General features: G+C 33.4%; 1 protein-coding gene across 1 annotated transcript in view; it reads right to left on the bottom strand.

The window, feature by feature from the left end:
• The window catches only part of EML5 (EMAP like 5), a 131,876-nt gene that overhangs the window by 72,060 nt on the left and 32,313 nt on the right, over positions 1-27,503 (bottom strand). Inside the window, exons 5-10 of the mRNA XM_074365169.1 lie at positions 27,317-27,502; positions 25,169-25,304; positions 23,604-23,805; positions 12,338-12,475; positions 5,765-6,021; positions 4,437-4,649 (exon numbers count right to left, since the gene is read on the bottom strand). Coding sequence (XP_074221270.1) covers positions 4,437-4,649; positions 5,765-6,021; positions 12,338-12,475; positions 23,604-23,805; positions 25,169-25,304; positions 27,317-27,502 — 1,132 coding nt within the window. The remainder of the gene's footprint in view (positions 1-4,436; positions 4,650-5,764; positions 6,022-12,337; positions 12,476-23,603; positions 23,806-25,168; positions 25,305-27,316; position 27,503) is intronic.

Here is a 27,503-nt window from a genome sequence, read left to right as displayed (position 1 = left end):
GACCAACCATATCCTCCTATATGCTTCCAGAATTCCCAGTGATCACCCTATGTGATTATATTTATGACACTAAAATGTAATAGTCTATTTACTTGTTAACTCCTCTAATAAATTATAAGCCCCTTGAGGACAGAGATGGTATCTTGTTTACTATATATCCCTAATGTTAAATACACAGTAATCATTCACTGGATATTTCAAGAGAAAGAAAGGGAAAGAAAAAGAAAAATCGTATTTTCCTTTATTCTGCCTGTACTCTTGAGATGGAATGCTAGATTGTAGGGCAGGGAAGAAGAGTAGTGAAGGAGAAAGGAGAGGGCATGACCTCCAACCCTTATGATTCATAAAGGGGACAAAACTTCTGATGTAAAGTATATTAGAGTTGAAATCAAAAGACTGGAATTTGAGTGTCAGCTTGATTACTTAATAGTATAGAAGCAGGAGCACATCCTTTACCCTCTTTTAGACTCTATTTCTATTTTAGTACAAATTGGATTATAAGCTCTCAAAGTCCCTTCATTTTTAAAAACTGACCTATTATAGGAAGTGATAAAAAGAACAGCGAAGGCCTAAACAGCATGTCATCAATTAGGACTAATACCTCAGAGAAAATATTTATCGAATCAAGCTACAATGGCCACAGAAGCTTTCCTTTTAATTTAAATTTAATTTAATTTAAATTTTAATTTTAATTTAATTTAAATGAAAAGAGAATGATAATTCTTGACAAGGATAAGGTAATATACTGAAATATTTGTTTCAATGATCCTATTTCTTTTCTAATTTGTTTTAGGGTATATTTAAACACAAAGTTCATATTAGCTAAATCTCTTCAATAAATCATAACAATATGACAAAAAAAATTTTTCCCATTTAACAATATTTGATTACCTTAAAACTTCTAGATACAAAATATATGAGAATATCTTTTTGACTCTAGTAAAAGTATACTTCCTTAGTACATAAAACAGCACTGTTCAGAAAAAAAAAGAGAAACTTACCTGACTACATTGAAATTAAAAATTAGTCAACAAAAGACATTATTAAGAAAAAAAAGCCAAGCCACAAACTGGGAAAAGACTTTGCAATTCATAAAAATTACAAATCATTCGTATCTAGAGTATATAAAATTACTTCAGTAAAACAATAAAAGAAACAACTCCACAGAAAAACAGGTGAAAGATACGAGCCTGTGTTTGACAGAAGAGGAAATGCAGAAAATAAAAATATACTGAAAAAAGATGGTCAAATTCATCAGCAGTTAGACAAATATAAATTAAGACAATGTGACAACATTTACACTAACTAGATTTACAAAAATTAAAAGTATGGCAACACCAACTGCTGAAGAGGATGTAGATCAACAGGGTTTATAAAATGGTATAACTATTTCAGAAAACAATTTGACATTTTCTTACAAATTCTCTATGACCCAGCGATTTCACTCCTAGGTATGCATCTTTGAGAAAGCTGTGTATAATAGCAAAAGACTGAAAAGAACCCAAATGTCCACTGACAGAAGAATAAACACATGTACTGTATTATATATTCAGAACAGTATTTTACACCATGAAAAACAAATACACTAGAGCTACATGCAATAGTATGGATGAATCTTAGAAAAGTGGCGCTAATTCCCATCATAAGTTTGTTTCATTGTTTGATATTTGTTTTGTTTTTCCAATGAATTTTCTCCTGGAATCTAAAAAAATATTTTTACCAAATGTAAGTTTTCTTTGTCAATAAGTACAGAAGGAGTTTGGCAATTATTAACAGTGATGAAGGTGTTAGACTAAAGCAATCCATCCCTCAACCTCTCCATCCTCCCCTACCTCCACATCCTCACCCTCCACCATTAGCACAGCCTCTGTGCTGCTGCCTGGAAAGAGTCTGATTATTTGAGAGAGACCACGGTCAAGAGTTGGATAATCTAGGGAGGAAGAGGATAATAATATACAACAACAACAAAAAGAAGAGTAATGCTTTGGGCTGGGATCTGAGGGGACTAAATGCAGAAGAAATCATTCTCTTTGAGCTAACCTCATACATTTTCTCTTTCAATTACAATGATTCTACAACATAAGCTACTTCTATTATTTAACTTCCTTCCACATCCTATGAAAGCTTCACTTATTAGAATGTAATGGATATTACCTAAGTGGATATCTAAAATATATTAATACATCAAACACAATCTTTTCCCAAACAACTTAAGTTAGGTCAATAGCATAACTTAATGTATGAAATAATGTACAACACTTCAAAACTAATCTAAAAGACAAAGAATTATTCTAGTAATACTGCTAGCTCTATGCAAGTATGTAAATTCAATAAACATAGAATCTTAAAATACTTCTACTAATCCTTTAAATATGCAGTAGTTACATCCTGTTTTCCTCTCTCCCATTTACCTACTCATAGTCTCAAGCTGACTCATAAGTGTCTAGAAATAAAAACCCTTACCATAAAATAAATTTCTAACAAAAATCTAAAAAAAAGAGAAAATAAGAAAAACAACTTATACTTATATTCTTATTCCTATGCATATATTCTTATATTATTCAGCAATAACCAAACAACACTAATTTTTCTTAAAGACTTTGGTAAAATATTCCTATAGCAATTCAGAAGACACATTTTATAAGTGAAATAAAATTACCAACCAATTAAAAAAAAACTGTCTTCGTTGTTGTAAAAGATAAAAATTATGAGTAAATCCCATTCATTTGACTAAGAAAACTCAGAAAATTAAAAGTATTTTTTTCTTCATAGAGGCCAGCATATAAAAATGAGTAGAAACAACATTAAGATTAATATCATCATGATTAATCTTACTGAATCTCACACCTTCTAACAAGGTATCATTTTGAGTCACAATAAAATTTGTTGTGCCTGGTGACTCTCATGTTCTGGCTATGTGGTAGGATCCAGAGATAGGGTACTTTAATTGCTGGAGATTTAGCTAGCTTTTAACACGCTTAGTATTACTTGTGGAGGCATTTTCACGTGCACCCAGGAAGCTGACACCTCGCAGGTGGGAAATGACAACGTGGCATAGCTAGCAGGATCTGAACTCACCGATTTACTGCAGAGGCGTGACAAATACCAGCCTAGACTTCTGGGAAAATTGGGCCCTTAAGTTTAACATCAATGGACTACCTAAACATTTGAATAACACTATTTCAACTGTTCCCCAAATCATCTTTTACTAAATTGCATTTTAACATGTGCCCAACACCTTTTATTAACAACCGAGTGAAAATCATTACTGCATTTGCTATAGATGCTGATGCTCTAAGAATACACTCACTGCACCTAATATAAAGCCATATACTAAAGGAGAGAGTTCTTTGAAAATTAAATCTCAGAAGAAACTTTGCTTTCCCTGAGTAGTAAGTATGCTTTTTTATAAAAAGCTACAAAGAAAATTATTTTGTGCCCTGCTTTACTTTATTTTTGGTTTCCAGGAAGCTCAGATCCAATTTTGGTGTTTGACTACTGTCATTTTCTTTATCTGATTTTAATATGGTATTTCTAATTATATTTTCCCTGCTATGAATTCCTTACTCATACAATTGTTTTAGTACTTGTGGACTTGGTATAAGCTGACTCAATGCTTTACAGAACAAGTCATGGAACAAATAAATGACTAATAGAGCATTTCATTTAATTATCCTCAGGTCTATGAACAGAATGATTAATAATATCATTTTAAAAGAGATCCAAGAAAAAGGTGATACATAAAATATACAGATTTTTAAAATAACCAGTGATAACCCTTATTTTTCTTACACCCTTCAGTTATGAAAATAAAGAAGTGTCAAAACAACATATGTTAAGGATTTAATAAGCAAAAACACTTTCAGATAAAAACCAACAAGCCAACAGGTTCCAAACTGTGACCTAAACTTGTACAGCTGACTACTTTATCAGAATTCTTGAAAAAAAGACATAAGAAAAGTGTCTCCTAATAGTCAAATAAACTGGACCTTTTCACTCAATCAAAAAAAAAAAAAAGTGTCTCCTAAAAGATAGATGTTCAACAAGTTAAATGATTAAAGATAATAAGCCATAAGAAAAGTATAACTATCACTGTATAGTCTGACTGTATGAAGCAATTCTGGAAGTGGAAAGAAAATGATTGTTTAAAAACAAAGAGGTAAAGTGTTAGTCCATTCGTAATATATTAATTCAAAAATAATTTTCTAATAAAAATTTCATGTTCAAAAATAAATGTAACATATGACCATAATTTCTGATTTAGCAAAATAAACAGCAATTCTGTTCATTTTCATGAAACCCTTCACCAAATAATCAGCACACATATTTTAAAAAGTATAAGCCCTCTTATTTATCTTAAGACTAATCTTCTGCAAGAACTCTAAAGTCTTTTATAGAGAGAAATGAATTAATAATATTTTGAAAGAAAGGATTACCTTTTCTTAAACAAGGGTATCGAAATAACTTTACAGTTCCATAGTCATCAGCTGTAACTAAAACTTGGCCAATATAGTTTCCATCTACTGAGTTTATATCATTGATATCTGAATACTTGGGCCAAATTCCATTTACTTCAAGGCCTGAAACACATGTCCACGAAGCCCAATGAACACCTTTTATTTCTTCTTTTTTTGTCACTTCTTTTCCTCCTAAAAATGAATCAGAGTCTTAATTTATGAAGTTATTTCTTTTGATTTTCACTCAAGCATATACTGTACTAATAACATGGTAAACTCCAAAATTTCAGTATCTTCCCTTTCCAGTTAAAGGAGAATACATGAATAGGCAGGTGAGTATGATAAAGAGAAAATTCAGTGCAAGACATTTTTTAAAAGCCACTACAAAAATCACACTGATTCAGAGAGACACACAGACTTGATGATGGTGTAGCTTAGCAGGTTCACCCATGTGGACAATAAAACTGAACCCTATTAAAATCATGCTCCAGATTAGTCACATCAGGGTAAGTTAGAAGGAAAAGTAAATGCTATAAGAAAATGGCAAATCAGGTATTAAAAAATAAACCTAAAAAGATACACAGTTGAGAAAAAGAACTGAAAAGGACCACAAAGGAAGAATGAATGAGTGGTGAGTAATACACTTATAGGTAACAGGACTTTAAGATTCAGTCAATCTTTATTACATACAGATTGTTAATAAAAACTTTGGGGAGATATATTAATTATGCAGCTAGCCTTATTAAATAAGTTATTGTAAAATTGTTACTAATTCATTAAGCATCATACTAAACAAAGCACTGAGATGACATTTGATGATTCTATTCTGATGATTCCATGTTTATTCTTTTTTTAAATCTTTGATGGAAACTGTTTTCCAAAATTAATTTGTTATCTACATTATTAATATTTGCAAAGTTGATTTGCAGTAACCACAAAATCCCCAAATAATTTATGGTCAAACATTTGTATCAATTATATTTAGTTAATTAGTTGTACCCATTAAAAATAGTATTTTGACTTTCTAATATACACTAGGACTTTACCGTATACTAACTCATATGGCATGGAATTCAACATAAAATGGGTCTTAGATCTTCTGAGCAAAGAAGTTTTAATTAAGAACCAAAAGGATTTCAAATGATAAGGCAGCCTTGTAGAAAAGATCACAGTGCCTGAAGTATTAGCTCAGATCTTTGATTTCCTATAATTAAATGTAACTTACACTATGCTTCTAGTGAAATTCTAAGATATTTTAAAGGAACTAAAAATCTACAAATTATATATAATTTATGGGAAACTTTTACCTGGCATCCTATAAAAAAGTCTTTTACCATTCCCATCATTTGTCTGTAAATATCTACTGTCTGAGGACCAGTCCAGATGAGTGATGAAACTAAGTGATCCAACACATTCTCCAAATTTTTTATAACGCTGAGCAACTCCATAAATATCAACTGAGCTGTCATTGCATCCAACAGCAAGGTAAGTTCCATCTGGTGAATATTTTAACTCATGAATTGCCTCCTTACGATCTTTAATATGTACAACTTCTGTCATATCTCTGTAAAGAAAAAAAAATAAGACCATATTAAAAGAAGTCACTACAGAATTAATTCAGTTTTCAAATGTGTCTAAAATGACTATGAGGCTTTATCAAGTATTTATAAACCATAAAACAAATGTAAATGAGACAAGTAGCATTAATTCAAGAATAATTTCGTTGACCAAAAATATATGAGGACAATAAATGCTGGAAGTTCAGAAAAATGATAAATTTCAGTTCCTAAATTACTTAATTTTAAGTAGTTTAGATTTATACTAAATTTCTGCAGTCATATAATAAATAAAGTCACAGATTTTTATGATGAAGTTTCTCATAAATACTAAGTTTATGAAAAATGCTTAATTATAAACACCATGATTTTCAAATAAATTTTTGTAATGAACCAAATGTACAAAATTACATCTAAGAAATAAAGAAAGGAGAAATTGATTTGTATTATTTCCGTAATATGTTCAAATGCGTATCTTTACATAGCTACCACTAGTTATTTTTATTTCAATCTCTTTTACCTTTTTAAACAGAACATAAACTTTTCCCAATTAGCAATCATGTCAATTAGTGAAGTTAAACATTTTTTTCAATGATGCCATACAAATGAGTTTCCAAAATAACACAGGTATTGGTAATAGCCATAAAAATGAATAAACATTTAGTTTAACACCACTGAGTTCCCAAACATGGGGAGATGGTGGAGAGATGGAGAAGAGGGAGGCAGCAAGGGGGAAGGGTCAGGAGGAAGTGAGAATTAGTGACAGGGACTTTTTTCCAAATAAATTTTGCATTACTCATCTGAAATGCTCCCAACAAATAATTTCAAGAACAGAAGTTTAAATGGATATTTCCCAATTTTCATAGTTTCTAAATGGATAATTTAAAGCAATCAAACTCACATTTCTTTCAGTAACACTTATTAAATTCTTAACTTTGTTTTAGGTACATGGGACATAAAAATCAACTCATCTTCTATGAGAGATGGATATAAAGTAATTATACTTTATATTGATAAAGTGTGGTGAATATAAGAAATACTGAAAAAGGGTTAAGACTAAAGGCAGAAAGAAACCAAGGAAGAGTGACACCTATTTTCACCATAAAACCTGAGGGGTTGGCTAAATATAAGAGAGGAGGAAAGGTTTTCCAGAAAGAAGACACAGCATGAGCAATGCAAGTACATGGCACATTTGAAGAATAGTAGATAGTATAACATGAATACAAGATTAAGTGGGAAAAGTAGTGACTGATGGGGTTAAAGAGATTAATTGAGGACAGTGTGTGACAGATCTGATATGTTGCCAAGAAGTCTGGGCTTTACCCTGGTCTTAATTATATAAGAAAGAGATGAAAATTATCTCTCTATAAAAGGGAATCAAAAACAAAACAAAACAAACGAAGGAAAAATGTACTTTTTAAAAAAGTTTTCCTGGTCAACATTTCTTTTGCCTTAGACCCTGCAACTTGCAAGGTCCTCTTCCTAAGCACAGACCAATGTAGCTACCTCTACCTTTCCCAGTGACTCCTTCAAGTTTTAATTAAATCCATGCACCTTATTTCCTTTTTCTCCATATACATTCATCCACCCACCCATCCACCCATCCATCTATTCATCTATATCTATATGGAGCAAGATTTTTACGAAAATATCTAAGGCACTACTTGATAGCTTTTACTTTTATGCCTTCTTTATTAAAGATATAATCATTCTAATATCAATCACAAACATTAGTAAAGTGCTCGTGGAGAATTCTTCAGAATTATCTTGGTATTCTTCATAGCTTTCTTGTTTTAGAGACTTAACTACTCCCAGTTAACAAGAAAAATAACTGTGGGTATCTCAGGTTGTCTCTTGCTTTCTACCACTGTGCCCCTCCCCTGCCCACCAACAGACAGAGACACAGGCGCACGCACACACACACAAGAAACAGTGATGTAAAAAGTGATTCTGATTGACTGACTGGTTTTATATTATGTTATTACATCAACATTAGAAATTGTGCCTATCTTCGCTGATGAAGATGTTTCTTTGACAAATTTACAGGAAAGAAGACTATTATTAGATGAAAATGTATTGATTTCTGTAAGTTCTAAATTAAGTCTTCTGGGAAACTGATACGCGAAGTCTATATTTCTTTAAGAAGCAGGGAGAAGCCAAAGCCTGGGAATATCCATACATTAGTTAGCAGTTTGAAACACATCAAGAAGTAAAAATACACAATACTGATAGAGCATGTAACAGAATTGTTCCTAGGTTGGAGGAGTTAGAAGAGACAGACCAAAGGAAGTAGAGTTTAAACTTCATTCTGAGGAATTAATGGGACTTAGCTCAGTAGAAGATAGGAGCTGGGAGGAAAAAGGCCCACATCCAGCAGAGATAACAGTATGTGAAAGAGTTGGTGGCAAGACAAAGTATTCAAGTTTATTTTTAAAAAGTCAGTGTAGTGGTACTCACATAAGCAAAGGGGGCTTTGGTGAGAGCTGAGTCTGATGAGGGAGGCTAAGGTAAAATCATAAACGGCCTCATTGATCATAGGAAACTTGGCCTCAATTTGTAAACTTGAGCTAGGGTGGGGTGAATCAATCAGATCACTAATCTGGTTTGACAGTAAAAACAAATTGAAGGACTATAAAGACAGCATCAAGACCAGTTAGAAGACTACTACAGATGGTGCTTGCTCAAACTTCAGAAAGAAGTGAAATGATATAAAATATGCAGTATTACATATTATAATCCACACTATTATAGCATATATGTTAAAGATATTATAATTCTAATCTTATTCACCAACCTTAATTAAAATGTTCCTAGAAAATTCACCAGGCAACTAAAATCAACAGGATGTGGTGATGGATTAGAAATGGTGGTTGGAGACAGCGAAGTATCAATGATAACGCCTAGGTTTTTGGCTTATACAAAATCATGGACAGTGGTGCCATTCACTTGAAAGGGCTCTCAGACAGAAGATCAGTTTGGGAGGTGCGATCCTGGGTTCAGCTTTGGAAATGCTGAACTGCAGATGCCTTTGAGATACACAAGTGATGTTAAATAAGCAACTGGATATGCATGGCTGGAGTTTAAATGAGATCAGGGCTAGAGCTATGCATCTGGGATCATCAGGCTATGGGTAGTAACTGAAGCCAGAGGCAGGATGAGATTACACAGCAAGAAAACACAGAGTGAAAATAGCAGAAAGCCTAGATCTGAGTTCTGAGGCACTCCAGTAATTTACTAGGCAGATGATAATTAGTCTATAAGAAAATGGAGCCAAAGAAGTAGGCTGAAAAGAGAAAGAAAATTAACATCCAAAGCCAGGGAAGAGAATGTTTTGAGAAGGAGGAAGTGGTTAAGGGGTCAAATACTACTGAGAATCAATTTAAATGAGAACTGAAAAAAGGTGTCCTGGCTTTAGTCACAGGGTACTATTAACGAGGGGTTTTTTTAAATGTAAAGATGAAGGCAAAAACTATGTTGGAATGGAGGGAGAAAGTTGACAAGTTAACTGGAAGAAAAGAGTAAAACAGGCAGTTTTTTTTTTTTTTTTTGAGAATTTCTCTGTGAAAGAGAAGAGAGTAAAGATGTGATATAACTAAAGATGGACTTAGGTTCAAGGTAGGAATTTTAGGATAAGATATATTTGACTGTATTTTAATAGTGCTCTTGGTGGGGGAAGAGAGATAAAAAAAAAACTTTGATATGAAAAGATAATGGACATATACAAATAATTACTTTTTTAAAGCCAGGAAATAACTTTTGGAACTTATTTCTCCCATAAAATGGAGCAGACAAAATTTAAATAGGGTGAAAAAACTTTTAAATGAATGCATGGTTAGTCAGGGAAAAACTGTCTTAATCCTTCTCAAGTTGATGTAACTCAGTAGCTATGCTGTCAGAAAAGACAAACAGCCTGTCCCTTCCCACCCCGTGCCAGACTGGGATTTCAAAATTTGTAGATGCTGACAGGCAAATGTAGAGTAGATAAACAAGATTATACTGTATAGCACAGGAAATATATACAAGATCTTGTGGTAGCTCACAGCGAGAAAAAAAAAATGTGACAATGAATATATGTATGTTCCTGTATAACTGAAAAATTGTGCTCTACACTGGAATTTGACACAACATTGTAAAATGACTATAACTCAATAAAAAATGTTAAAAAAAATAAAGAAGCCTAGGGTAAACTGTAAAATAAATAAATAAATAAACAAACAAACAAACAAATAAATAAAATGCTTTTAAAATGGAAAAGAAAAGACAAACAGCTAAGTGACTGTTAGACTCTAAAATGGCAATGTTAATGTTTTTACAACTAAAGTCTACCCCATGCCCTATAGGAGACCTTACTTGGTTTTCAGCATGATTTATTAACCATGCTCATCAAGCCCCTCCACTGAAGTCTCCCTACATAGTTCTAAGAATGAGTTAGTGTCTCTAAGGCGTTTGATGTTGGTAACACCATGTAGCGTACTATGAGTCAAAGTTTTAATAGGTCCTACTGTACATCACAGGGAACTAAATCCAATAGCTTGTAATAACCTGCAATGAAAAATATGAAAAAGAATATATATAAACACATACACTGGAATCACTATGCTGTACATCAGAAACCAACACAACATTGTAAATCAACTACATGTTTATAAAAAAATTAAACAAAAAGAATTAGTATACTAGATTCTAATCCCTGCTATGTTTTTCTAATCATAACATAACCACCCCTGTATGGATACTCTACTACTCCTATACTTATGAATTCTGCTCTATGATATAGAGAATAGACACAGCAAATCAAGAAGAAACAGTGACCAGGTAAATTAAGAAGGATTAAGAGTATTTTTGAGTTAGAATTTTGCGGTTATACTACAAAGGCATTTAATAGTAACTATTCCAATGGTCCTGCCAGCAATGTTGGACTCAATTGCTAAAATACTATCTTATTAGAGATAAGAACTTATTCACCCAGTTTCTTGCAAACAATAATTGAAAGGACAAGTTAAATGTACAAATGAAAAAATAACAATCACTTTTTTTTTAATGCACGTCAACTATCTGATAGAAATTCTTAGATGTTTTACATGCATCTTAAATTCTTGGTTGTAAAACAATGCAAATGTACTTAATGCCACTAAATTTTATACTTGAAAAGGTTAAAATGGTAAATTTTATATTATGTATACTTTATCACAATAAAAAATTATCTTAAGAGGAAAATCCCACCATATCTCACTATAAAAACCTGTCCCAGAAAGAAGACTCATATATGTAGAAGCTCAAAAGTATTAACAGAATATGATATACTTGAAGAAGCAAAAGATGTTATATACATGTTAAAAGAAAGAGATTGGAGTAGAAAGAAATAGGCTAGAGAGATGGGCAATATAGGCTATGTTAAGAATTGTGAACTTCATCCTAAGGATAGTACAATACTTTTATCATACTTTAGAAAGAGGAATGATGCAAACAAATGTGTTTTAAAAGGCATCACTATAACTGTAGAGTGAATAAAGGACTTGAGGACGCAAAATAAGAGATAAAGAGACCAGCTGAGATGCTATTCCAGTGATCCAGTGAGGAGATGACAGAAGCCTATATAATGAGTACAATGTGAGAATGGAAGGAAGTAGATTAATTTGAGAGCTATTTAAGAAGTAGGTTGTCCAGAATTCTATGACTAACTAGACACAAGAGACAAAAGAGGCAAATGAATCAGTGGTTTCTGGACTGGGCAACTGGGTGGACAGTCCTATCATTTACTAAGCTAGAGATGAAAGATTTCATACATATTTATCCTTGTGAACACATGTGGATCTACAGTAAATTTTTAAATGGCTATATAGGATTCAATTGAATGCACCATATCTATCATTCAACAAAAGAATATAACTGCATTAGGAAATTCTTTAAACTCTTCTAACTACCCAAACAAAGGAAGAGGTGTGGGCATTTTTTTCAAAGCATGAAGCTGTAAATAACAACAACAACAAATATTTTTAAGTTTCAAAGTCCCCTTCTCCCCCTTCAAAGGGAGAGGATCATTACTGAAAATCAATACTACCAAGAAATGGAAAACAAGATCCAAATTTAACTCAAAATTTTAGTTATTAATCTACTAAGCATTCTTATTCCCCCACATGAAGGTTTTTTGAGTTAATTTTCTGACAAAGCCATTTTTAGAAATATATTTTTTATATTTTGAAACTAACATATGAAAATATATACATTAATAAGAAGGGGGGAAGGAAATGGGTAAAAATAGTAAGTATTACACATTCTATTCACTTAAAAATTTACTATTTCTATTTCTAACCTAATACATACCTCACTCTAAGTACAGTGAATGAACCATCCTTCATTCCAAGGGCAAGATGGATCCCATCTACATTTACAGCTGCACAACGAATTGGTTCTTCCATATTACACCTTGCTATTAGCGCATGATCAACTAGGCTCCATATCCTGTAATATTTAATTAAAATAAAAGAATAGTTAACGAATGTATGCTTAAAAATGATAGACTATGAAAAATGTTGGTTAAAATAATAATTTCATTTTAAGGAAGTAAGATAAATCTAGATTTTTAACTGTATGTTTTGTGGCAAAGAAGTCTTATCTATGAAAACAATATATTGTTAATGCTTAAAATGCCATGGGTTGATAGAACCTTTTAGTATTAAGACACTATGATGACATTAATTTTTTCCAATCACTCTTTTTAGGTAGATGATTTCTAGCCTGACCAAAGGGGAGATACATACATAGTATAGTGGCAGACAGTCTTTTAATTTAATAACACTTAAGATTATGCAAATTTAGAATCTTTTCTATACTGTTAGAAAACTGTAATAAGTACTAAAATGGTATATACATCTATCAAAATTCATCAAATTGTATGTTTGAAATATGTGTAGTGTACTGTACAGGAACCATACCATAATAAATGTGTTAAAAAAAAAAACTAAAAAATACTCATTGTTTGAAAGTAAAGAATTACATTTCCAAATAATATAAAGGATAAAGACAAAATTCTAATGGAAATTAGTAACATTTTGAAGTAAGGTTACAACAGAAGTATTTCAAGTCAAAACTTGTGGGATATAGCTGAAATAGTACTTAGGAGGAAATTTAAATGCAGATATTATCAAAACAAAGGCTACAACTTAATGAACCAGTATCTACCCCAAAAGGTTAGGAAAAGATCAGCAAAACTAAGTATATTTTAAAATGTTTTTTTTTATAGCAGTAACTTCTTTTAAAAAAAATTCTGTTTCTTGCTATTTTATAGGAAAAATGATTTTATATATTATTTTTATATCCAGGAAATTTGCTAAATTCTTTTTAATTCCAATAATTACTCTGTATTTTCCTTTCAGTTTTCTACAGATACCATTATAACACCTGCAAATGACAGCTGTTTCTTCCTCTGCAATCAAAATGTCTCTATGTATATATCTATAAAAAAACATATAAATACATATATATAATTTGGCTTCACTGTTTTGACAAACACTTCTAGTCTACAGATGAATATAATGGTGAAAAATAGTGAAAGTGAGCATGATTGTCTTCTTCCTAATGTCAAGGGAAAACTTTAAATGTTTCAACATTAAACATGGTATTACCTGATGATTTTCTAAGCTCTATCACACACTGTGGGCCAAACTGGGCCCACGTCTGTTTCCGTACAGTCTACAAGTTAAAAATGGGTGCTGCATTTTTTAAGAAATTGAATTATAGCCAATTTACAATATGATATTAGTGTCAGGTATACAGCATAGTGATTCATTAATTTTTTGCAGATTATATTCCATTGTAGGTTATTTCAAGATATTAAATATAATTCCCTGAGCAAAACAGTAAATCTTTGTTGCTTGTCCATTTTAAGTGTAGTGGTTTGTATCTGTTAATCCCATACTACTAACTTGTCCCCCGTTCCCTCTGGTGACCGTCAGTTTGTCATCTATGTCTGTGAGCCACTTTGTTTTGTATATAGAATCATTTGTATTATTTTTTTTAGGTTTCACATATAAATGATACTATATAGTATTTGTCTTTCTCTGTCTGACTTACTGCACTAAGTCCATGCCTGTTCTCCAAATGGCAATATTTCATTCTTTTTTACAGTTGAGTAATATTCCATTGTGTGTGTGTATGTGTGTGTGTGTATACACATCTTCTTAAGTCAATCATCTTGTCTTGGCTATCATAAGCAGTGCTGCTGTGACCACTGGAGTGCATGTATCTTTTCAAATGAGAGTTTTTGTTTTTTCCAGATATATATCCAGGAGTGAAATTGCTGGATCACACGGTACCTCTATTTTTAGTTTTTTAAGGACTCTCCACACTGTTTTCCATACTGGCTGCACCAACTTAAATTTCCTCCTACAGTATAGGAGGGTTCCCTTTTCTCCACACCCTCTCCAGCATTGATTATTTGGAGACTTTTTGATAACAGTCATTCTGACCATTGTGAGGTGGTATCTCATTGTGGTTGATTTGCATTTCTCTAATAATTACCAGTGTTGAGCATCTTTTCATGGGCCTGTTGGCCATCTGTATGTCTTCTTGGGAGAAATGTCTATTTAGGTCTTCTGCCCATTTTATGATTAGGTTGCTTGTTTTTTTGATATTGAGTTGTATGAGCCGTTTGTATATTTTGGATATTAACCCTTTGTCACGACTCTCATTGTTTGCAGTCCACATGTGTCTTTTCTCATTGTTGATGGTTTCCTTTGCTGTGCAAAAACTTTTAAGTTTGATTAGGTGTCACTTGTATATTTTTGCTTTTATTTCTTTTGCCTTGGTAGACTGCCCTAGGAGATCACTGCCATGATTTGTATCAGAGAATTCTTTGCTCATGTTCTCTTCTAGGAGTTTTACAGTATTGTGTCTTACATACAGGTCTTTAAACCATTTTGAGTTTATTTTGGTATATGTTGTCAGGGAATATTTTAATTTCACTGATGTTCATGTAGCTGTCCAGCTTTTCCAGCACTACTTGTTGAAGAGGCTGTCTTTTCTCCATTGTATATTCTTGTCTCCTTTGTCGTAGATTAATTGACCATAGGTGTGTCGGTTTACTTCTGGGTTTTTTATTCTGTTTTATTGATCTATACGTCTCTTTTTGTGCCATTATCATACTGTTTTGATTACTGTAGCTTTGTAGTATAGTTGAAGTCTGAAAGGATTATACCTCCAACTTTGTTCTTTTTTGTCAGGATTGCTTTGGCAATTCGAGGTCTCTTGTGGTTCCATATAAATATTAGGATTATTTGTTCTAGTTCTGTGAAAAATGTCCTTGGTATTTTGATAGAGATTGCATTAACTATAGATTGCTTTGGGTACTATGAACATTTTTGACAATATTAATTCTTCCAATCTAAGAGCATGGAATATCTTTCCATTTCTTTGAATCATTTTCAATTTCTTTCATCCATGTTTTATAAGTTTCACTGTATAGGTCTTTCACTTCCTTGGTTAACTTTATTCCTAGATATTTTTTAATGTGATTTTTTAAAATCACATCAATTTTTTGATCACATCACATTTTTTATGTAGTTTTTTTTCATTTAAAAAATTATTATTTTTTAGTTTTTTTTGGGGGGGGAGGTAATTAGATTTATTTACTTGTTTATTTTTTTAGAGGAGGTACTGGGGATTGAACCCAGGACCTTGTGCATGCTAAGCATACACTCTAGCACTTTGAGCCTTACTCTTTGATATGATTTTAAACAGAACTTTTTTTGTATTTTCTCTTTCTGACATTTCCTTATTAGTGTAAAGAAACGTATCAGATTTTTGTATATTAATCTTGTATCCTGCTCCCATGATGAATTCACCTGCTTGTTCTAACAGTTTTTGTTTGGAGAGTTCGGGGTTCTCTGTATTTATAGAGTATTATGCCATCTGCAAGTAGTGACAGTTTTACCACTTTCCTTCTAATTTGGTTATCTTTTTTTTCTTTTTCTTGTCTGACTGTTGTGGCTAGGACTTCCAATACTATGTTGAACAGAAGTGGTGAGAGTGGGTATCTTTGTCCTGCTGCTAAATTTAACAGGAAGGCATTTAGCTTTTCACCACTGAGTATTATGTTGGTTGTGGGTTGTCATAAATGGCTTTTATCATGCTGAGATATGTTCCCTGTATACTCACTTTGGTAAGAGTTTTATCATGAATGGATATTGAATTTTTTCAAATGCTTTTTCTGCATCTATTGAGTTGATAATGTGGCTTTCCTCTTTCCTTTTTTTAATGTAGTGTATCATACTGATTAATTTGTGTATGTTGTACCATCCTTGTGACCCTGGAATCCAACTTGATCATGGTAATTAATCCTTTTAATGTATTATTGGATTTGGTTTACTAATATTTTGTTGAGGATTTTTGCATTTATATTCATCAAAGATATTGGCTTGTAATTTTCCTTCTTTCCTTCTTTCTTTCCTCCTTCTCTCTCTTTTTCTCTCTTTCTTTTATTCTTTCTTTCTTTCTTATGTCTTTGTCTGGTCTTGGTATCAGGGTGATGGTTGCCTCATAGAATTAATCTGGGAGTGTTCCCTCATCTTCAATTTTTTGGAATAGTTTGAGAAGGACAGCAAGTTCTTTGTATGTTTGGTAGAATTTCCAATGAAGCTGTCTGGTCCTGGACTTTTGTTTGCAGGAATTTTTTAAAATGACAGATTCTATTTCACTTCTAGTGATTACTCTGTTCAAATGATTTGTTTCTACACATTATTATATATAAAACAGATAAACAACAAGGACCTACTGTATAGCACAGGAAACTGTATTCAATTTCTTATAATAACATATAATGGAAAAGAATCTGAAGAAAAAATATATGTATGGTTACATATAACTGAATTGCTTTGCTGTACACCTGAAATTAACATTGTAAATCAACTACACTTCAATAAAAAATAAAATTTTTTTTAAAAAACAAAGACAAATTATCTGTTTCTTCATGACTCAATCTTGGCAGACTGAATGTTTCTAGAAACATGTCCATTTCTTCCAGGTTGTCTAATTTGTTGGCATATAACTGTTCATAGTACATGCTTATGATTTTCTTGTATTTCTGTGATACCAGTTGTTATTTCTCCTCTTTCATTTCTTATTTTATTTGGGTCCTCTCTCTTTTCTTCTTGGTGAGCCTGGCTAGAGGTTTGCTGATTTTGTTTATCTTTTCAAAAACCAGCTCTTGGTTTTATTGATCTTTTCTATTGTTTTTTGACCTCTTTTATTTATTTCCTCTCTGGTCTTTATTTCCTTCATTCTGCTGACTTTGGGTTTTGTTTGGTTTTTTCCTAATTCATTTAGGTGGTAGGTTAGGTTGTTTGAGATTTTTCTTGTTTCCTGAGGAAGGCCTGCATCACTATGAACTTCCCTCCCAGAACTGCTTTTGCTGTATACCAAAGATTTTGTAAAGTTGCACTTTCATTTTGTTTGTTGCTAGGTATTTTATGATTTCTTCTTTGATTTCACTACTGACCCACTGGTTTTTTAGTAGCACGTTTTTTAGTCTCCACCTGGCTGTTCTTTTCCCTTTTTTCTTTCTGTGGTTGATTGCTAGTTTCCTACTCTTGTGGTCAGAAAATTTGCTTGTAATAATTTTGATCCTCTTAAATTTGCTGAGGCTTGTTTTATGAGCTAGTATGTGGTATATCCTAGAGAACATTTCATGTGTGCTTGAAAAGAAAGTGTATTGTGTCTTTTTTGGAGGGATGTAGTGTCCTGTAGGTATCAGGACTTATTGGATAAGTCCAACTGATTTACTGTGTCATTTAGGACCTCTGTTGCCTTATTCATTTTCTGTCTGGATAATCCGTTCACTGATGTCAGTAGGGTGTTAAAGTCTCCTACTATTGTTGTATTATTGTCAATTTCTTTATGTCAGTATTTGTTTTATATATTTAGGTGCTCCTGTATTGGGTGCATTTATGTTAACCAGTGTAATATCCTCCTCTTCTATTGATCCCTTTATCATTATATAATACTCTTTTCTTTACCTTTCTTTTTTAAAAATTTTTTATTGATTTATAATCATTTTACAATGTTGTGTCAAATTCCAGTGTAGAGCACAATTTTTCAGTCATAAATGAACATATATATATTCATTGTCACATTTTTTTCTCTGTAAGCTACCATAAGATCTTGTGTATATTTCCCTGTGCTTATACAGTATAATCTTGTTTATCTATTCTACAATTTTGAAATCCCGTCTATACCTTCCCACCCTCTGCCCCCTTGGCAACCACAAGTTTGCATTCTATGAGTCTATTTCTGTTTTGTATTTATGCTTTGTTTTTTTGTTTTTGTTTTAGATTCCACATATAAGTGATCTCATATGGTATCTTTCTTTCTCTTTCTGGCTTACTTCACTTAGAATGACATTCTCCAGGTGCATCCATGTTGCTGCAAATGGCATTATGTTGTCGGTTTTTTATGGCTGAGTAGTATTCCATTGTATAAATATACAACATCTTCTTTATCCAGTCATCCATTAATGGATATTTAGGCTGTCTCCATGTCTTGGCTATTGTAAATAGTGCTGCTATGAACATTGGGGTGCAGGTGTCATCCTGAAGTAGGATTCCTTCTGGATATATGCCCAGGAGCGGGATTCTTGGGTCATACGGTAAGTCTATTCCTATTCTTTTGAGGAATCTCCATACTGTTTTCCACAGTGGCTGCACCAAACTACATTCCCACCAGCAGTGTAGGAGGTTCATCTTTCTTTATAGCCTTGGTTTTAAAGTCTATTTCATCTGATATGAGTATTGCCATCCCCACTTTCTTGTTTTTTCTATTTGCATGAAATATATTTTTCCACCTTCTTACTTTCAGTTTGTGTGTGTCACTCTGAATGAGTCTCCTATAGGCAGCATATTGCAGGTTTTTGTTTTTAATCCAATCTGCCACTCTCTGTCTTTTGATTGGAGCACTAAGTCCACTGACATTTAAAGTGATTATTAATAGGTATGTACTTACTGCCATTATAACCCTTGTTTCCCAGTTGTTTTTGTTCTTTCTTTCTTCCTTTTTTTTTAATTTAAAATTTTTATCTTTATTTCAGAATGACCTATAAGACCTTATTTCTTATTGTTGTTTGTCCTTTTGTGGTTTGATAATTTTCTTTTGTAGTATCCTTGAGTTCCTTTCTTTTTGGTTTCTGTGAATCTACTGTATGTTTTTGATTTGTGGTTACCATGGAGTTCAAGTATGTTGGCCCATAACTATATCTACTTGCTTTAAATTGATAGTCATTCAAGTTCAGACACATTCTAAAAAAATCTACATTTTAATACTCCCGTCCCCCATATTTTGTGATTTTGATGTCCTATGTTACATCTTCATGCTTATCCTTTTACTGTTTATTGTAGCCATGATTGCTTGTACATTTTTTTTTTACTGTATTTTAGTTTACATAGTGGCTTATTTAAGTGATCTTCAATCCTTACTATATATATTTGCCTTTCCTATTATGATTTTCCCTTTCCTACAGATTTATGCTGCTTTTCTATTTAGAAAAGATCCTTCAATATTTCTTACAGGGTAGGTTTAGTATTGCTGAAATATTTTAGTTTTTGCTTCCCTGAGAAATTCTTTATGTCTCCTTCTATTCTAAATGATAATCTCGCTGGGTAGAGTACCCTAGGTTGTATCATGCCATTCCATTCTGGCATGCAAAGTTTCTGCAGAGAAGTCAGCTGTTAGTCTTATGGGAGTTCCCTTGTAAATGACTCTTTTTCTCTTGCTGCCTTTAGAATCCTCATCTTTAATGTTTACCATTTTAATTATGATGTGTCTTGGTCTGTTTGGACTCATCTTATTTGGGACTACCTGTGTTTCCTGGACCAGGATATCTGTCTCCTTCTTTAGGTTTGGGAAGTTTTCAGCTACAATTTCTTCAAGTACATTTTAGATCCCCTTCTCTCTCTACTCCTTCTGGAATCCTTATCATGCATAGGCTGGCACATTTTATATCATCCCATAGATCTACAATGTTGCTTTCTTTTTTTTTTTTTTATTTGTCTTTCAGTCTGCTGTTCTGATTAGGTGATGTCCATTATTCTATCTTCCCGATCACTTATTCATTGTTCTGTGTCATTTAGTCGGCTATTCATTGCTTTTAGACTTCTTCTCACCTCAGGAATTGTGTTGTCTATTTTGAATTGTCTATTTTTGATAGTTCCTTGTTACAGTGATTTGCATTTTTATCAGTAATCTTTCTTAATTCAGTTAGCATCTTTATTACCACCTGTCTGAACTTGACTGATGGTAGACTGAACTCTGTTTCATTACTTTCAGGGAATTTCTCTTATTCTTTTAACTGGGAGTACTTCCTCTGACTTTTCCTTAACTTAACTTTCTCTGTCTCTATGAATTTAGGAGAAAGTTATCTACTGTAGTCTTACAGGAATGTTTTCATGTGGGAGCATCCCTGTGTAGACTGTGTTTGTCCTAAATCTTTGGTGTGAACATCAGCCATGTCTTTCCTCAGGGTACTCTGGTCGTCAGCCCCTTGATAGGGTCTGTAGTTGGTGTTGGAGGATCTAAAGCTTGTGCAGGATGTGAGGCAGGGCTTCCTCTTTGCTCCTTAGCTATCCTCACACTGTCAGGGATGGGGTCTGCTCCTCAGTTGTTGGAGTAGAAACCCTAAGGGCCAGGGCTAATCAGGCTTCACTGTCCTTGAGTGTGTGCCCTGCCCTAAAGGAGGTGACTGTATGTGGTTTTTGGTTTGGGTTTTTTTTTTTTTTTTTTTGGAGGAGGGGAGGTAATTAATTATTTACTTATTTATTATTACTTTTTAATGGAGGTACTGGGGATTGAACCCAGGACCTTGTGTATGCTAAGCACGTGCTCCACCAATGAGCTATACCCCCTCCCCGGAGGTGACTGCTGAAGCATGTAAGGCATTTGCTCTCATAGAGGACCTATGAGCTGCCTGTGTAGGCATCAGTGGCTCCACTCAGAAGCAGCCCAAGATTGCATCCTTTCCTCTGTTATGTTTGTCGCAGATCTAGTGCAAGGCTGTGTTTTGGAGTGGGCTGGGTCTGAGGGTCAGAATATTGTGGCTGCAGGAATTGAGGAAGCTGCACTGTTGCCAGAGATCTGGGCTACCTCTGCAGCAGTCTTCTCCCACAACTTGTCTGCACCAGATCTAGTACTAATCTGTGGGGTGGAGTGGGCAGGGCTTGGGCAATGTCGCTGAGAGAAGAACTGCTGCATGCTTCTGTGCGTGCTGACTATGGTCACCTACGCCCCAGCTGGGCCACACCCTAGGCCCCACAGTCTGTCTCTGCATCTCTTCCCAGGGCCTGGTTGACCCAGATCTCACACTAGACTATGGTGTGGAGTGAGCAGAGCCCCCGTGTTTGCCCCATTTGAATAGGGGAGTGCAGCAAGGTGGCAGCCACCAGTGCAAGGGTCTTTCTGCCCAGGTGGCAAGCCAGCATGCATGCACTCCTCTCAAGTAGAGTCTAGGATTTTCCAGCCCTTATGTCTTTCCCAGTGGTTATCCCAGCAGGCAAGGGGGCTTATCTCCACTATGTAGGCTCCCAGGACTAGGATGCCCAGATTGTGGCTCGACCTGCTCGCTCTCCAGGACAAGGGACCTCCCATGCAGACCTTCTCTTCCTTTCAGATCCCTCCCAGAGGCACAGGTCCCAACCCAATGCCTTTTTTTCCCATCCTACTCAGTTACATGAAGATCTTTCTTGCAGCTTCGGTTGTATAGGAGTTCTTCCGCCAGTTTCCAGTTAGTTTTCCATAAGAATTGTTCCATATATAGATGCATTTTTGATGTGTTTGTCGGGGGAGATGAGCTCCATGTCTTCCTACTCTGCCATCTTGATCCCCCTCCTTGTTTTTACATTTTTAGATGGTTGAAAAAAACTTTCAAAGAATAATATTTTGAGACATGAGAAAATCATATGAAATTCAAATTTCAGTGTCCACAAATCAAGTTTTATGGGAACACAGCCACAATGGTTTGTCTTCATATTGTCATGGCTGCTTTCACACTAAAGAAGCAGCGATGAGTCCTTGTAAAACAGACAGTAGATGGTATGTGACACACATCACTCTGCACTGCTCCTTTTAAGCGCTACAAACCGCAGTGACACAAATACAGCCTGAGAGAAATTCTGCTTTGTATATTGTCTATTATTATATCATGACATCTTACTCTTTTTTATTTCCAGTACATACCCATATGTCAAAACAAGAAAAAAAAAAAAAGAACAGTGAACTTTGAATGTTATGTTTTTAAGGCACTGGAGTATGGATTACACTGTTATTGAATTAGATGGTAAAGTGTTGTTTATGATGCAATGACACTATAGTTGTTCTAAAAGAATACAAATGTACATCAACATTACCAGACTAAGCACTCATCACAATATTTTCAACTCCCAGTAAAGTAATGGTCAGAAAAACTAGAAAATTAAAAAAAAAAAACTCACTGCAGCAGAATTTCTTTACAAATTTAAAAATTAAAATGCATTTTACTTACAAAAGCAACTTTCTGAATGGCTCATTTGTTAGATAAGCAAAGAAAGCTGTTTATTGGTAATGGATCATCTAAATTACTTTAGATTGCAGCAGCTGAAGAAATGTGTCCAGAAGAAAATAAACCTGTTTAAGACTATCAGCCTTTTGGCGAGAACAGTTGCTTACAGAGTTGAGGGTGTTGGGAACAACACTAACAGTTAATTAAAAACAAGGCAAATAATTGTGAGTGTTTTTCCTTGAGTCTTGGTGAGTCAACAGATGTTACCAATACTATTCAGTTGGTTATTTGAGGAGTCAATGCCAAGTTTGAAGTGATAAAGAATTAGCATCTTTGTGGAACAGCTACAGGCTAGAATATTTTCAAACATGTTACTGAGAAAGCAGTAAACAAGTACAACGTAAAGTGAAATTACATTGGGGTAAAAATATGTATGGGAAAAAAACATACTCAAGACCCCTCAATATGAGAGAAAAGCATATTTTCAAAACATAACAAAATACTATTTTTCACCTTTTGGGGTAATAATTGGTGCTGGCAAGGGTGTGGGAAGAGAGGTACTGTTACACACTGCTGATAGGTATGTAAATTGTTATTGCTTCTATGTAAGGTATTATCTATTAAAATTTAAAATGCATATATCTTTTGAACACTGCTAAGAATTTACTACAGAAATATTCATATTTACACGTGTACAAAGTGACATAGGTATAAAGATATTCACTACAAACAATGTATTTAATACCACAGAACTAGAAGAACCTAAACTTCCATCAATGATGGATTAATTGAATAAATTACAGTATACCTACACAGTGGAATATTGCATGGCTGTTAAAAAGCAGAGATAGTTCTGTACATTCTGATATGGAACAGACTCCACATAGGTTTTATAAGAGAAAAGCCCAAATCTTATAAATAGTTATTATCTCTATGAATTTTAAGCACCTATTAATTATGTTCATTTGTTATACCATAAGCTGAAGTTTAAGTCTAAGTATTTTTTTAAAAGTTTTTCTTATGTTTACCTAAGGACAAATTCCAGCTTATGCAATTACTTTATGATCTGCTTACCTGACTGAACGATCATCACTTCCAGTCACAGCCAAAGGTTTAGTAGGATGGATGGCAAGTGCCCAAAGTTCACCTTCACAATGCCCTTGCATAATTAGGAAAGGTTTGTTTCTTTCATGCACCACAATTTCAAAAATTTCACTGTCCTGGGTTCCAACCAGAATGTGGTCACCTTGCCAACAAACACTCCTTACAGATAAACCTAGTCAAAATTGAATTGTATTTAAGATCAAGGCTATAATAACAGAATGCCAATCTTCCTAAACCGCTACTAATTTTTCTACCTTTTATACCTTAGATGTAAAATAAAAGGAATCTGCAAGTCTTGGATCAACACGTTTTCTTTACTTATCCATACTGTTTTCCACATGGAATATTTCTGTTTTTATATACCCCAATTTCTGCCAATCCTTCAGGACAGACACTTCTCTTCCTTATTAGACAACATCAGTCACAGTCTGACCACTTCCTCAGCCAAAGCCTTATAACACAGTTTGCATCATCCAAAAAGTAATTATTCAGTAACTACCTTCATAGAATTGTGTTATTTTTCTCTTATAATAATCTGACTTTTTACATGTCTGTATTTCATTTCTTCATTGTGCTCATAAAATCACTGAGAAGAGAAACTTCTACTTTTTCTGCATACAATCCCTCTGTAATCTCAGAAAAGCTAGTGTTTCCCCTAGTTTTCTTATCTATATAGTATGGCCAACAAAAAGTTGCTGTGTAACTTACAATGTTGTTGTGAGGATCAAATAAGAAAAAGTATCAAATTATTCTTTAAACTGTAAAGGACAGTAACACTAAACAAAACTAATGAAAACAGTATAACAGTTAACATTTACTGGATGATTATTACGTGCCAGATACTCTTCTAAGTATTTTACATATATTAGCTAATTTAATCCTCTTACTATTATTTCACAGTTATTCTTGTTCTCATTTTACAGATGACGTATGCAGCCCAAGGTCACACATCTAATAAGTGACTGAAACATGGCTTAAACATAGACTTGTGTAATTTCTAATCCTACTCTTACAATACCACACAAGGGGATAATATGTTTACTTTGATAGTGAAAAATTCTGTTTTATTACATTAATTTTTAAAAATTCCCCAAAGAAAAAAATGTCTCTTGATTGCTGATAAATTTAGATGAAAGAAAAACACATCTACATGCATTTAAGTCATACTGAACAAAAGTTCCCCTAACCCTTAACACACTTTATTTTCAACAGTTTATTTGCTAAACAGTTACATTTTGCATTCTAATGGTAAAATATTTTCAAAATTTAAGGTTGCCAAAGTAAGTACCTATCACATTTCTCTGTAGGTCCCATTATAATAGGCATTAGACATAAATCTTTCAGTAAACTCAGACAGTCTTTAGGCAAAATTTCTCTTCAGCAGAAGGATTTTAATTAACTGTATACAGTATGAAGGTACAAATATAAGTCTCATTTATATTTATAAAACATACTTTAAAGCTTGCTGAAAGAAAGAGACAATCCTTGGTACATTTAAAATTTGCCTAGTAATTAAATATTTATTTTGTTGTTACCTTTGTATCCCTGGTCTGTTTCCCTGAGATCAATCACAGTAATTGGTTTAAAAGTTAAATCCCAAAGACGAATACAGCCATCTCTGCCACCAGTAGCAAAGCCTTCTTCACAAGCATTCATGCTAAAAATTCCTGCCTAGAAGAGGGAATAAAATAATTTAACAATACATACTTCTTTTTTAATATAAAGTAGAATGTGTTCAAAACAAAAATAGGACTGTTTTTCCATTTCAGTTGTTGTTCACCATGGAAGTGTAAAATTATAGAATGTGACTCTACAGGTTGAATTAAGATTTACAGTGAACACATACCGCAGAGGAAATACACTCGTAAGTTCTGCTTCAACTTATTCATGGAAAATATTTCATGACTCAGTTATCGTGCATTTCAGAAAGGAACTGTAATCAAATTTACCATAAATCAAACTCTTGTAATTGTTAACAATACTTACTTCTTAAGAAAATCTATTATATATGAAGGTAGAAATCTACTTTTAAAAATTTTTATATGACACAGGAATAAATAAATGCATCAGAAAACACAAATGAAAATCTAGAAATAAATCTATGTATATATAGAAACTTAATGTATGACCAAGGTGGTATTTAATGATATGAGCATAACATAAGAGAAAGTTAAACCTTACACCATATATAAAAATGAATTCTAGATGGACAAAATTCTAAATTTAAAAAATAAAACAAATATGTTAGAAAAGAGTCAGATGAACACTCCTGTAACTTTGGGCTGTGAGAGCATTTTTTATGCTTGGCAGATTACCCACAAGGTAATACCCACCCATAAAAGAAAAATTTTCAACTTTTCACATGAGAAAAGATATAAGTAAAAACAGACTGGGGGAAATATCTGCAATATGTATGACTGTCAAAAGGTTAATATCCCTAACATACAAATGAATAAAGGAAAGAAAATACAACAACAACAATAACAAAAAAAGGGCAAAGGATAAGAAAAGCCAATGACTAGAACACGAAATTCAAGTACAGATGACCCTTAAACAATGCAGGGGTTGGGGGTGCTGACTCTCTGTGCAGCTGAAAATTCTGGCATAACTTAAAGAGTTGGCTCTCCACATCCAAGGTACCTCCAAATCTGCAGTTCCACGGTATTCATGGATTCAGCCAACCACGAACTGTGTAGTACTGAAGTATTTACTACTAAAAACAATCCATACACAATGGACCCTTGCAGTTCAAACCCATGTTGTTCAAGGGTTAACCGTAGTCAAATATATGAAATTTCATAAGTAGATAGGAAAGAAAATTAAGAAGTTACTATTTTTAACCAGAGTACAAGCAAAAATTTACAATAGTAGTCATATCCTGTGCTGATGGTTATGAGAAAGAAATTGTATTTTTATATACTGATGGTAAAAATGTGAATTGCCACAACCTTTGCTGGAATCTGCTGTTTCTGGTCTTCAGGTATTTTTGCTTAAAGCAAGGCCTGCTCTAAGTAGTTCTTTAATATACTTAATATGTAATATATATTTAATAGTGATTCATATTAATAAATTTAATAGCTTTTCTACTGAAGATCTTACTGCTAGCAAAATGGTTGCTCTATGCTCTAGCTCTCTTTACTGTGTGAGGGACCCAACTGCTAAAAAGCCCAAATCAAAGATCACAAAGGTTTTACCAACAGATGGTTTCACCTGATTTGATAAGTTATTTATATGAAAATCTCATGAAGTACAAAAATTAAATTCCTTTGCCACTCACTTAATGAGTTAATGATATAAAAATAAAGAAGTTAATTTTATTCCAGAACTATCCCCAATTTTCCCACTGGTAAATTAGCTACAAGAATACTACTTGTATTCTAATGTGGTTAATATAGAATAACTTTAGGTTACATTTTATAAATTTTTTTCAACACTGAAAGACACCATACTAAGCAATGGTTTGAACAAAATACTAGTTATGCTAATTTAATTGTATAATGTTTCTTCACTGAAATCTTGAAAACAAATAGACAAATTAATTCAATTGTAATAGTACTTTGCAAGTAACTGAACTGATTAGAAATTCTGCTATATTATAGAACCTTTTGTTCCCAGACAAGAAGGTAAGTAGTTAGGTAAGTAGTTAATATCTAAAAGTGTTTAAGATATTTAAACATACTTACCGTATGAGCGCCTTGTATTGTTCGTATTAGATTGATTCCTTTCCAAACATATATATCCCCATTGAGTGCACCAGAATATGTTAATTCATCCCTTGCACAGGCCAGGCACAATATTGTCTGAAGGTCACCAGTCTTACCAAAGACCCCTCGTTTTGGAGTCAGAGCATTTCCACATAAACTCCAGAAC

Source organism: Camelus bactrianus, chromosome 6 (assembly GCF_048773025.1).
Source record: "Camelus bactrianus isolate YW-2024 breed Bactrian camel chromosome 6, ASM4877302v1, whole genome shotgun sequence".
NCBI lineage: Eukaryota > Metazoa > Chordata > Mammalia > Artiodactyla > Camelidae > Camelus > Camelus bactrianus.
This window is presented reverse-complemented; position numbering and strand designations above follow the sequence as displayed.